The sequence below is a fragment of the Canis aureus genome, chromosome 25 (assembly GCF_053574225.1).
Source record: "Canis aureus isolate CA01 chromosome 25, VMU_Caureus_v.1.0, whole genome shotgun sequence".
In the NCBI taxonomy this organism is placed as follows: domain Eukaryota; kingdom Metazoa; phylum Chordata; class Mammalia; order Carnivora; family Canidae; genus Canis; species Canis aureus.
The window spans coordinates 4,272,939-4,286,650 of record NC_135635.1 but is presented as its reverse complement, the minus strand read 5'-3'; the positions used below and the strand labels follow the sequence as shown (position 1 = coordinate 4,286,650).

The 13,712-nt window shown below is 35.4% G+C and overlaps 1 protein-coding gene across 10 annotated transcripts in view; it reads left to right on the top strand.

Moving 5' to 3' along the window:
* LARP4 (La ribonucleoprotein 4) overlaps positions 1-13,712 on the top strand; it is a 222,137-nt gene that overhangs the window by 199,848 nt on the left and 8,577 nt on the right. For 9 of the 10 annotated variants that reach the window (XM_077870095.1, XM_077870092.1, XM_077870093.1 and 6 more), the window contains 5 exons: positions 1,095-1,307; positions 1,998-2,101; positions 7,661-7,873; positions 8,513-8,561; positions 11,186-11,347. In XM_077870095.1, the coding sequence (XP_077726221.1) occupies positions 1,095-1,307; positions 1,998-2,101; positions 7,661-7,873; positions 8,513-8,561; positions 11,186-11,347 (741 nt within the window). Of the gene's footprint in view, positions 1-1,094; positions 1,308-1,997; positions 2,102-7,660; positions 7,878-8,512; positions 8,562-11,185; positions 11,348-13,712 lie in introns of those variants that run through there. The other variant, XM_077870098.1, reaches the window with a different exon arrangement.

Below are 13,712 nucleotides of genomic sequence, written 5' to 3'. Positions count from 1 at the left end.
TACTATATATATTCTTGATCCTCCTTGCTTTACTTTTTTTTTTTAAACAGTAATAATGTATTCTACAAATCACTCTAATAATATTTAGAGCAGTTCCTCAGTTCTTTTTACATCTGCATGATACTCAATTGTGTGGATGTACTATAGTGTATTCAACCATTGATGGACTGTTCAGTTATTTAGTGTATGTGTGTGAGGAGTAGTTCCCTCCCCTTCCCTATTACAATTAGTATTAGTGAACAGCTGTGTGCATTTTTTTAAACTTTTTAGTTCAATGTATATTTGGAAAAAAATTCTTAGAAGTGAGATTAATGAGATATGGTAAATACATATATGGTTTTGGAAGATATTGCTAAATTTTTGTTTATAAGAATTATGCTATTTTATATTCCCATCATCAGTATATTTTTTTTTCCATCATCAGTATATTTAGAGTGCCTATTTTCCCACAACCTTATCAACAGAGTAGTTGTCAAATTTTTGTATTTTTGCCAGTCCTATAAGCAAGAAATGTTAATTCCACTTTTTTTAAGATTGTATTTATTCATGAGAGACATAGAGAGGCAGAGACATAGGCAGAGGGAGAAGCAGACTCCCCGCATGGAGCCTGATGTGGAACTCAATTCCGGACGCTGGGATTATGCCCTGAGCTGAAGGCAGACGCTCAACCATTGAGCCACCCAGGCATCCCTGTTAATTCCATTTTAATTGCATTTCTCCTACAAGCAAGATTTAGCATCTTTTCATATGTTTAAGAGTCATTTGCCTTCCATTTCTCTGTGAACTCTGTTCATTTCTCTAATACATTTTTTATCTCTGTTTTTAGAATTTGTATACTATGAATATTAGCCCCTTTGTCATAAGTTGCAGTTCTTTTGACTATCTTGACTTTTGTAGTTTTACGTTGTTCATTGTTGTACTTGCCATGCAAAAGTTTTTTAAATAGCTTAAAGCTATCCTTTCCTTTTGCTCCACTGACTCTATAAGTAGGCAAAAATAATATGGTTGGTTAAATATGTTTAAAATGTAAATTAAATATACTTGTGAAAATATACACTGAGTTCTTCATTATAATGTGTTCTTCTTGCTTCTAGGCAAGGATAAAAGCCATCAATACATTTTTTGCTAAGAATGGTTATCGATTAATGGATTCTAGCATGTATAGTCAGCCCATTCAAACTCAAGCACAGTATGCCTCACCAGTTTTTATGCAGCCTGTATATAATCCTCACCAACAATACTCGGTCTATAGTATTGTGCCTCAGTCTTGGTCACCAAATCCTGCACCTTACTTTGAAACACCACTGGTAAGTGAGATCCTTAGAGAATTATAAAATTTTTCATTCAAGCTGAAATTTTAAGAAATCAGCTAGAGTAATCACTTTTTATTATTGTGTTTTGTGTTGATACTGATTTCTTTCTGGTTTTTAAGGTAGAGATAAGGATATCAAGGATATCTAATTCCCATGTGACTAAGAGTTGAGCTATTTGGTTCCTATTTTATTCTTTAGATTTTGCTGAATAAATTAAAATAAGAGATTGGATAAATCCTGATTAGTTTTAAAATGCTTTAAACTTTTTCAGAGAGAAATGTTAAAATAAAGTACAATAAAATACTTTATTATATTTAATAATTTATTTAAAATAAATAAAAATAAAGTACATTTATTAAGTAATGACTTAATGATTCCTTTTTCTGTAAATCAAGTGATACTTGAACAAGTGACTATTACAAAAGTGAGTAAGTAAAATGCTTAAGATTATTTTTGCATTGTAAAAGAAACTGAGGGGGAGCCTTGTTGGCTTTAGTTGGTGGAGCATGTGACTCTTGATCTCAGGGTTGTGAATTCAAACTTCATGTTGGGTGTAGAGATTACTTAAAAATAAAAAATCTTAAAAATTTGATCCTAGGTTAGTTCATCAGGAGTTTATTAAACCTTTACACTAGGTTTTACCCTTTTTTAAAAATTGCTTTTAAACATTGCATTTTCTTTTAGGCTCCCTTTCCCAATGGTAGTTTTGTGAATGGCTTTAATGCACCAGGATCTTATAAAACAAATGCTGCTGCTGTGAATATGCCTCGACCATTCCAAAAAAATCGGTAAGGTAAAAGTCGTAGGGGAATAAGGGCATCTGGATTATTCAGTCAGTTAAGTGTCCAACTCTTGCTTTCAGCTCAGGTCTTGGTCTCAGGGTCATGAGTTCAAGCCCTGTATTGAGCTCCATGCTCAGTATGGAGCCTACATAAAAACAAACAAAAATGGGGATCCCTGGATGGCTCAGCGGTTTGGCGCCTGCCTTCGGCCCAGGGCGTGATCCTGGAGTCCTGGGATCGAGTCCCACATTGGGCTCCTTGCATGGAGCCTGCTCCTCCCTCTGCCTGTGTCTCTGCGCCTCTCTCTCTCTCTCTCTCTCTCTTTCTCATAAATGAATAAAATCTTTAAAAAACAAAAATAGGGCAGCCCGGGTGGCTCAGCGGTTTAGCGCCGCCTTCAGCCCAGGGCGTAATCCTGGAATCCTGGAGACTGAGGATCGAGTCCCATGTCAGGCTCCCTGCATGGAGCCTGCTTCTCCCTCTGCCTGTGTCTCTGCCTCTCTCTCTCTCCTCTCTGTGTATTCTCATGAATAAATAAAATCTTAAAAAAAAATAAAATAAAAATAAAAAACAAAAATATAGTGGATTATGTTGTACACAATTCCCAGTAGTTCTTAAAATATTACTGTGTTAATAGCAGTGCTTATTTACAGATTTAGTAAAAAAACTTAAATGATTTACTTTAGAATTAATAAACACACTTTGACTTTAGAGTAGGTAATGTGTGTAAAAAATACTTAGAACTGAGATTGTACATAATACATACTGATTTTTTTTTCATACTGATTTTTTAATAAAATAGAAAATTGTTTTATGATAGTAACAAAATCTGGTATTTAAGTACCATTTAGTTTGTTAAATAGGTAACATTTTGGAAAATGAGAGTTTTTTTGAGGATAGAAGTGTTAGCTGATTTCAGTATTGTATGCTGGGAATATGAGTTATTTGGGATTTTTGAGAATTGACTTTTGAAATTTCCACGAACTATAGTGTTCAGCAGACAAAACTAACGTTTATGGAACATTAATGTCTAAAGCTTTGTTAAAGACTACATATTTTATCACAATTTTCATAACCCTGTAAGATAGATAGTTATTATATCTATTTAAGATGAGGAAATTGAGACATAAAAGGTTAAATATCATGTCTGTGAGCATGTAGCTAGTAACAGAGAGAACCAAAAGTTTGAACCCACACAATCTGACTTCAAAGCCAACACTTAAAAAAAAAGTGTTCTAAATAAATTATTGAGAACTCAGGGAATTATTTGCTATCATATAAAAGATAAGTCTCTAAGTGTTATTTTTATATAAACAATTGATAATAACTTGGGGACGCCTGGGCTCAGCGGTTAAGCGTCTGCCTTCCTTCAGCTCAGGGCATGATCCTGGAGTCCCAGGATTGAGTTCCACATCTGGCTCCCTGCACGGAGCTTCTTCCTTTGCCTATGTCTCTGCCTCTCTCTTTCTGTGTCTCTCATGAATGAATAAATAAAATCTTAAAAAAAAAAATAACTTGGTATATATTATGGCTTTTGACAGTATGAGTGACCTAAGAACAAAGGGCTTATATAGTTGCTTAGATTTATTTAATAGTTTCACATTTATTGTTTTTTGTTTGCTTATTTTGTGGGCCTCCTGAGTTTTGGATTTTGGCTTTTTAAATTATTTCTCCAGTGATTTTCTCTTGCCAGATCTCATTCTCCCAGTTGATTCTTTTTGGCAAGGAGACTAGATGGGGTGTGTTCTTCTGAAATTACTTCTAGGAACTTAATTCTTTTTTGTAAGGTTTACTTGAAACATGCTTCACTGGAGAAAGAATACTCGTAGTATTAAATATTCTCAGTGGATTCTGGAGGCATTCATGTGTACCATCCTCTGATAGTCATAGTTTTTTGTATTCATTTTAATTGTCACAATTAGTTAAAACATTTTAAAATTGTTTTTAAGTGTCATAAAAATTTTACTACATATGCCCATTCTTACTGCTTTATGAAATTTCAAATGTAATCTCGTCATATGACAAGATGAAAGATTCTTCATAGATAAAAGAATTTTTAAAAATAAATGAAAAATAGATTATTGTGCTCTTGTAGATGATTCTTAGTTTGGTAATAAAGTAACAACTGCAAAATTCATGTATTCCTGGGACATACGAATAGAAGTACAGGGAGCCTCATATATTGTCCTTTAATCCCATCCTGTTCAAAAAGGTTAATTTCCAATGAGCACATAGAATGGTGTTTAAATCTGGAAAGACCTTTGTTAATGGCGTAGTTTTAACTCCTTTTATAGATGAAGAAAGTGAAAGCTCTTGAGGACAAAAGTCTTGCTTAGAGTTACATGACTAGGTATTATCAGCAGACTTGAGATTAGATCCTTCCTTTCTTCTACCATAACTGGTAAAGCTTTCTGTTAAAAATAATTTAATTAGAATAAATGACAGCTTGCAACTTCCTTGTTAGAAAATACAGATTAGGGATCCCTGGGTGGCACAGCGGTTTGGCGCCTGCCTTTGGCCCAGGTCGCGATCCTGGAGACCCGGGATCGAATCCTACATCGGGCTCCCGGTGCATGGAGCCTGCTTCTCCCTCTGCCTGTGTCTCTGCCTCTCTCTCTCTCTCTCTCTCTCTCTCTCTGTGACTATCATAAATAAATAAAAATTAAAAAAAAAAAAGAAAATACAGATTACTCTGATTAGAAATAGCTTTTAGAAATATGTATCTGTTGATTTCACCTTTTTTTTTTTAAGAGTGATTTTTGCTTTAGACAGTTGAGTATACATCTTTCTTATCAGATAGACTAAAAGCAATTTTTTATTTTATTTTATTTATGATAGTCACACAGAGAGAGAGAGAGAGGCAGAGACATAGGCAGAGGGAGAAGCAGGCTCCATGCACCGGGAGCCCGATGTGGGATTCGATCCCGGGTCTCCAGGATCGCGCCCTGGGCCAAAGGCAGGTGCCAAACCGCTGCACCACCCAGGGATCCCCTAAAAGCAATTTTTAACTAATAACTAAAAGTACTAGCAATTTGTAGATTTTTGACTAAAAAATGTATTAAATGGGTTCTTGGTGTTCCTTTATTGTCACTTGTTTTTATTTGCTGTGCTTTCTTGGTGAAAAGGTTGAAATTACAATAACAAAGCCAAGAATGATAGTCCAGTCATCCTTGCTTATAAGAGATGTGCCTATGCTTTTAAAGGTACAAGTTTAGTATAATTTTGCTTGTTATTCAAAACCATTCATGTACCATCCTTTTTTGTATACTTGACCAATACAGATTGTTAGTTTTTAGTTACAAAAATTATACATGAGTAGTACTTTATTCTTCTTCTTTTTTTTTTTTTTTTTAAGATTTTATTTATTTATTCATGACAGACATAAAGGGAGAAAGAGGCAGAGACACAGGCAGAGGGAGAAGCAGGCTCCATGCAGGGAGCCTGATGTGGGACTCGATCCTGGGACTCCAGGATCGCAACTTGGGCCAAAGGCAGGCGCTAAACCACTGAGCCACCCAGGGATCCCCTACTTTCTTCTTATAAAATGTAAATACTACAGATGAAACTAAGATAGCTTTTTAACTAATCTTAATTCTTATTTCTTCTAAAAAGTGACCACTTCCAGACCTTTATTTTTATTTATTTACTTATTTAAAGTTCTTGGTCAAGGAGAAAGTAACTTTAAGAAAGCCCTTTTGTGGTTTTATATGAACCTTGTTAATAGCCCAGTGATGATCACTAGACCTACTTAGAGTAGGACTAACTTTCAGAAGTCTGGGCATTTTTCTACCTTTCATACTTTATCTTCCTGTCATTTTACTACTTCCTTTCTCTCTTTTATCACTTATTTTTTATCTTTCTTTTTTTCTTTTGCCTAGACTGAGATTGTAAGTCCCTCTCAGTGAAGGGTAAGATTATGAGATCTGAGGGCTATTTAAACATAATGACTTAGTTGTTAGGTATATTGAAATGCAATGAGAAGATTTAGGTGAATGATAGTTTCTGAACAGATATGTAAACAGCTCATGAAGTCATTTTCAGATACAGATAATACAAATATTTTGAAAAAACTTTGTGTTGACATTCTACAGTTTTCATCATTATTAAAAATCTATTTTGTGACAAATGATTACTTTGAAAAGTATAATCTTAATGAAAGTCAAACCAACTTTGTAGCCTTGTTTTTATATTTAAATTAAATGGTAGTAACCTAATTTTTTATTTTCTGTGAAGAATAGGGTTGGAGATGTTGGAATAGGCTAGAGATGTTGTTGGAATTAATGTTTAATTGTTGGGCTTAAAATTATTTTGAAGTTTTAAATCTGAATTCAGAGAACCAGGAATTGTCAATGTGTTATTAATATAAATTTATAACTATGAAAATACACTGTAAAATAGAATATATAAATTATAAGTAAAAAATCTGGGATCCCTGCGTGGCTCAGCAGTTTAGCACCTGTCTTTGGCCTGGGGCGTGATCCTGGAGTCCCAGGATCAAATCCCACATCAGTCTCCCTGCATGGAGCTACTTCTCCCTCCACCTGTGTCTCTGCCTCTCTCACTCTCTCTGTGTCTCTCATAAATAAAGAAGATCTTTAAAAAAAAAAAAAATCTCATACCTCCTTGTAAATCTGCTATAGAGCCAAGAACCTCCATTGCTTGGGTTTACTTTAGAGGTTTTCACTGTTGGTTGAATACAGCCTCTCCTGTACCCTAGCTTTAGCTGCTTACACATTGTTATTGGGTGTTTATATCCACCATCCAATATAAAAGCTACCCTTGTTCATAGTTATCGGGGTTTCTTGCTTGTTTTTACTAGATTCTATACTTAATTCATGAAACCATGCCAGGCTATTTGTTACATTATATTTTCCTAGCTTTTTCTTTTCCCCCACATATGATCTTTGAACAACTAATTTAGCTGGGATTTTAATATATTGCACTGTTCTCTGGTTTTCATTGTGACTCCCCTAAAGAGCCTCTTTAAACTCCCCTCCCAGTTTTTCCCTGTGAAAGTTGAGTATTGGAGATTAACATTATTTATGTAATGTATGTGTATCTGTGCTTTATAAAAGGATAAGATTAGGATTTTTTGTCCCTTCCCCACTCTCCCCCTCCTCCACCCAATGAACCTTTTTTATTCCCACTAGGCATGGTGATATTGCCCCATTGAGAAATATGGCATAAACTCATTAATAGCTTAAAACCTGGCTGATGTAGATATGTCAAGGCTGCAACGGTGTTAAGTTAGCTAAAAATCCTAATTGTATCTTGAGCATTGAGGTAGAAGTAGCTTCATCCTGAAGAATTTGGGATCTTACACCACATCTCTCCAAACAACTTTTTTAAATGTAAAAATGCCTTGCCTTTTAAAAATAATATATTTGGGATATAAAAGAGTTTATATTTTTATAATGTGACCCTTTTATGTTTAACTTAATTTGTGGAAAATCAGAATACAGTAGAATGCAATTTTAACTTGTCCTGTTAGATAGTTTTACCATTAAGAGGAAGGATTCTCTGTCTTGATTTATCTTCTCATTTGTGATCTTATATTTCTTGTAGTGTGAAGCCTCATTTTAGGTCATCGAGTGGTTCAGAACACTCGACAGAGGGCTCTGTGTCCTTAGGGGATGGACCATTAAACAGATCTAGTTCAAGGAACTTTCCAACTGAACGGCATAACCCTACAGTAACAGGGCATCAGGAGCAAAGCTACCTGCCAAAAGAAACTCCTGTTTTACAGATGGAACAGAATGGGGACTATGGTAGGGGCAGGTAAGGAAATATGGTAATAAATATGGATAAGGTATATGAAAATTCTTTGTAATGTGAGTATTTGAAAAACGTGATCTAGTGAGTAGTTTTTGTTTTAACTTGGTGTATGGTTATGCTAAATGAATACAGCACTCACATAATATGGATTAATAGTTTTGATAACTATTAAGAAATTTATATTACCCATATAGAATATAGCTCTGAGTCAGAGGTTTAGTTTATAAAGTTACTCTGAAGTTCTTTATGGTTCACTGAGGAAAGAATAGCTTAGAAAGATTAGATGCTATTATCTGTATTCTAGTTCAGTTTCTTACAACTTTTTAACAATGGGGATGGGATTAAACTTTATTGCCTGCTCTGCCTGAATGAAACAACTGAACCCTGATATACTTCTGGTGTGCAAGGAGCACTACTTAATAAAAATGGACCCAACTTGGTGGCGATGGTAGTAGATGAAGTTTTTGGTAGATTAGTTTAGGATCCTTTCAGAAGAATATATATTCATCTCCTAATAATAAGGGAGATACAGGAAATATAGTTAAACTAGAAATTCACCCATCTTTGACAGAATATATATATTTGAAGAAACTTATGAGTTGTACCTCCCATCATCCTCACCTTTTTTGTCGTTGTTAAAAGGAGAACTCTTTTCAGAGGTCGAAGACGACGGGAAGATGATAGAGTCCCAGTAAGTATTTTTTTTTTTTTACCTTTATTACATCTAATCGTTTATTTTTTATTTTTGTGACTTAGTATGGCACTGGCTTGTGGTTGGTCTTTCCAGGTTTTTGTTTTATTGATTATTATATCAGGCAAAAGTAAATAGAACCTGTGCTTTGACCCTAAAATATCCACTGCTACCACCTGCCCCACTCTTTTTTTTTTTTTTCCCCACTCTTAAAGCCATATATAATTAGGGATTTTATCTGGGTTACTCATGGTTTTTAAGAATTACTTGAATACCTAATATATTCACATGGTTTAAAAATGAAAGTATTCAATGGAAAGTTTATTACTTTATTAATGGAAATTTAAGTAGTTTGAATCTTTCAATCTTACAAACAGTGCTATGATAATTTCATATAACCATCATTTCTGATGTGTGTGCAATAACACCTGAAGGAGAATCCCTAGAAATAGGATTTCTGGGTCACAATTCAGTAAGTTGCTGCCGGCTTACAGCTTTCTAGAGGGGTTGTGCCAATTTACATTCTGACAGACATTGAACAAAAGTTCCCATTTATTGATAGCCCTATAAATATATATTTTTTTTTTTTGCCAACTTGATAAAGTTTATCATTCACTTATAAAGCTCTCTGGATGGTGTTGGAAACTGTTGTTACTTGCGGGGAGCAATTTTCTACCTACTACTTATCCACTAATTTTATAACGCTGCTTATAGATTAAAAAAATTGTTTTACGGTTCTAGACATATTTTTGTTTAAATTTTGGCTTACCTTCAAATTAGTCACATTTTTGTTTTTTGTTTTTTTGGTGGCTTGTTCATGGGGAACGTTTGCTATATCTTAGTATATATGTGCTGCCGAAGCGAGCACAGTTTGCCATATCTTAACTGAGAGCAAAAGGAGTTGAGAAATCAGAATGATGTAGGAACACACAGAGGTCTCAAGAACACCCTGCCTAGAATTTGCAGACAAATCATAAATTTGTAGTATAATACTTATTTTACATGTATAAGTAAGTGAACTGTATACATATATAAGTGTAGCATACATATAGCATATAGGCTACATATACGATACATACATACAAGTATATGACATACAAAAGTAGTAAAAAGAAAACGTATTGCATTATAACACACAGAATGGTCCTTAGGGCTCACTGTGAACTTTTTAAAACAGTATTGTTTTCTCATTTATAAATTTCTGTACCATGAGTAGCCATGATATGGCAACAACTTTCTTAGGATACTATTACAGTAGTCCACATGAATCCTTAAGTGGCCCTGAACAATTGAGGAGAGGAGAGATTAGTTTTGAAGTCCGTTTAATATGTTGAAAATATATCAAGAATTGAGAACTGAAGGTTGGGGTGAAGAAAAAGAAGACAAGCATGCTTTCCAGTAGGAAAGGCAGAGTGAAGGTGCCTTTGTACAGGAAGGAGATTTTAGCTAGAGATAAAATTTAGGATTTGCAAGCTTACCCAAAGTAATTGAAATCCTAAGAGTGGATAAAATTATTCAGGGAACTCTGCACAGTAATTTAAATAGAGTGGTCAAGAAGGGAACTTTGGGAAAAAAAAAAAAAAAAAGAAGGGAACTTTGGGAACATAGTAGCTTTGAGCTGAAGAATGAGATTATTAAAAAAAAAAAAAAAAAGAATGAGGTTATTTATTATGATATTTGAAGTATCCAAGCAAAATGTGAGTAGAGAGGGCTAAAAGGCAAACGGATGTCTAGATTTAAGGTAAAGGTCTGGGCTAACAATGTTATAAGTGTGCAATTCAGTGAGTTTTGATAAATTTCCAGTGGAGTGTAGCCAAAAAGTCACCAAAAGTGAACAAGGATTGTTGGTAAGGGTTGTTTGCATATAGGTAACAGTTGAAGTCATGAATAGTAGCTATCACACAGGGAAAGTATGGAATTGAAAAGAGTAGTAACCACATAGAAACTAAAACTGTCAAAGTGAATGGGTAGAGAGAGAAAAGGAACTGCTTGTGAGATCTGAAAATCAAGAGAAAGCAGTATCACAGAAGCTAAGGAGGAATGAACTCCCATGCCAGGCACTATATGAATTTAGGGGGAAAAAAGTCTGTCAGATTTTGCATTGTGGAAGGCATTGGTGACTTGTCAAAGCAGTTTTAGTAGTGATGAGGAAGTAGGGGAGAAAGTACAAGTGAGAGGCTTGTCAGAGTATACAGGACAGTGGGTTTGGAAGGGCAGATCAGGAGATTTTTCAAGGAAGGATATTGCTCTCTTCAGACTATGTGAAAGGAGAAAAGCTGATGGCAAATTGAGGTCACAATAGGGGTTTTTGTTTTTATTTTTGTTCTGGAGGGGGAATATCACAAATTTAGAAAGCAAATAGTGGAGATTGGGTAACAGGCTTAAGAGTGACAAAGTTTGCAAAAGGAACAGGAGAGGGAGTTGACTAAAGGTAAGTAGGATTGATAACGAAAAATGAAAGCTCAACTGAAACAAGAAGCCAGGAATTGTAGTGGAAAAACATACACTATGTTCTGTGTCTTAGCATAGAGTTTTGTTTGTTTCCTTGCAGCTTTCAGCTTCTGTGGTACAGGATTGGAGAATGAGATTGGCATGTGACCTATTTTATGATTTGTGTCTTTTAGAGACCCCAGTCTTCATCAGCTGAAGCAAAGGCTCCAACACCAAAGTTTGACTTACTAGCCTCAAATTTTCCTCCTTTACCTGGAAGTTCATCAAGAACTCCAGGTGAACTTGTTTTGGAGAGTAGAATGTCTGATGTTGTTAAAGGTGTCTACAAAGAAAAGGTAAACACTGAGGCATCAATCTTTTACCTTATGGGCCTTTGGAGTTATTATTTGAAGTTTTATTTGCACGTAATATGTTTTTATTTTTTTTTAAGATTTTATTTATTTATTCATGAGAGACACGGGGGGTGGATGGGGGGGCACGCAGAGACACAGACAGAGGGAGAAGCAGGCTCCATGCAGAGAGCCCAACATGGGACTCAATCCCGGGTCTCCAGGATCACACCCTGGGCTGAAGACGGCGCCAGACTGCTGAGCCACCGGGCCTGCCCTGCAATATGTGTTTCTATCATAGTTTTTATTCATGGGATTGTCAGCCTACTTTGAGTATTATAAAAAGATCTAGGATAAAGCTACACAGGCCAATAAAATGTTTCTTCTCTTTTGCATGTCTTTGAATCAGTCAGCTCAGTTTGGTAGAATCAATTAATGCAAGCTGGTGGAAAGTATTGTTTGTGCTTAGGTGTCTATAATTAGTCAATGATATAAATGAATCCTAAGTTAGTTTGGTAAACTCAGGCTTTCAAATAATGGAGAGTTGATGTCAAAAGTTTAGGACATTGACCTTTAGGATAGGTATCCCATCCAAAATTATTTTTGAGTGTAGACCTCTTCCAGTGCTTTTTACACTACACAAATTTTTCTCACTTTCTTCCCCTTTTTTCTTAATTCAATTTCTGTTTTTATTTTATATATACATACATAGGCTTATGGAGAAAAATAGTAGGTCCCTGCAACCACTTAGACTCTAGTAACTTGGGATCCCTGGGTGGCGCAGCGGTTTGGCGCCTGCCTTTGGCCCAGGGCGCGATCCTGGAGACCCGGGATCGAGTCCCACGTCAGGCTCCCGGTGCATGGAGCCTGCTTCTCCCTCTGCCGTGTCTCTGCCTCTCTCTCTCTCTCTCTCTGTGACTATCATAAATAAATAAGAATTAATTAAAAAAAAAAAAGACTCTAGTAACTTTTTCTCCTATTGTTTTCCCCTGTGTTTCTTTTTTTTTTCCCCTGTGTTTCTAATTAACATGGTTATACTGCTCACTCATTCTCTCTTCTCTTCTCTTCTCCTCCTCTTCTTCTTTTTCTTCTTCTTCTTCTTCTTCTTCTTCTTCTTCTCTCTCTCTCTCTCTCTCTCTCTCTCTCTCTCTTTCCTCTTCTTAGTATGGGGCTTTTAATGTGGGCCTTGAACTCACAACCCCAAGATCAAGAGTTGTGTGCACCACTGACAGCCAGCCAGACATCCCAATATACTTCATTTCTTGACTTTCCAATTTTTGGAATTGTCTATTAGCTTTCCATTTAGAACCTAAGGATTTAGCTCTCTCAAGCCAACATACTTTTCTCTTCCTCCCTGTATACTGTATTGCATCATATCTAGGATACCATCCATTACAAGATGCCCATTATTTTAGTATCACTAAGAAAGTAAAAAGCATTGCCAGTTATATTAGGATATACCATCATTTATAAGTCACCCCTTGGTATTACCTTTTTCTCCCCTCATAACTGGACCTCATAGTATATTACCATTATTTCTCCTTTCTTATACTCTCAGTGGCCTACTACACAACTGTGTAGCTGGGACTTGACTACCATCATCCTGAGAATTTTCCTTACTCTCTCATGTTGGATCCTCTTTTTCTTACTCTTGTTTTTCTTGCTGTGTTATGGTGGGTCACGTCTTCCTGAGCTTCCTGAATAAGTGTTTTTTAGTATAAATTTAAAAATGTTTTTCTGTTTTCACATTGCATCAGTAGCTTATTTCTGTAGAATTCTGTACTAGAAATCATTTTCCCATGGAATTTTGAAGGTATTTCTTTGTCTTTCCTTGTTTAAAAAAAAATTGTGCAATATTGCATTCATTTCATCAGCTTTAAGATAGACATTTTTTCATGTTTTCTACCTTTGAAAATCAGACTATCCTATAATTGAAAGTTATTGTAGTTTAAGTAGCAGTGTTTTTTCTTAGTAATACATAAAATAATGATGTGTCTTACCATCGATGGCTTCTCCCATTTGCTGAAGTGTGATTCATACACACATATTTTTAAAGAATAATAATAAGATGTATTTCCCCTTGTAATCCCAACCCACAACTGTGGACAGTGAATATCACCAACATCTTAGCAATACCATATGGCTCCCCTCCCCTATTACAGTTCCTCCTATTCCTTCCCTTCCTCCTCATCAGAGATAAACATCCTGACTTTGCAGTAATACATTTCTTGCTTTTCTTTATAGTTTTAGTATTCCAAGATGGGAAACTTCTTCTGTAGAATAGGGCTGGATAGTAACTACTTTAGGCTTGTGAGCTGTATGCTAAAAACTTAAAAACCACTCTTAGCTCATAGACCATACCAACAAAAGT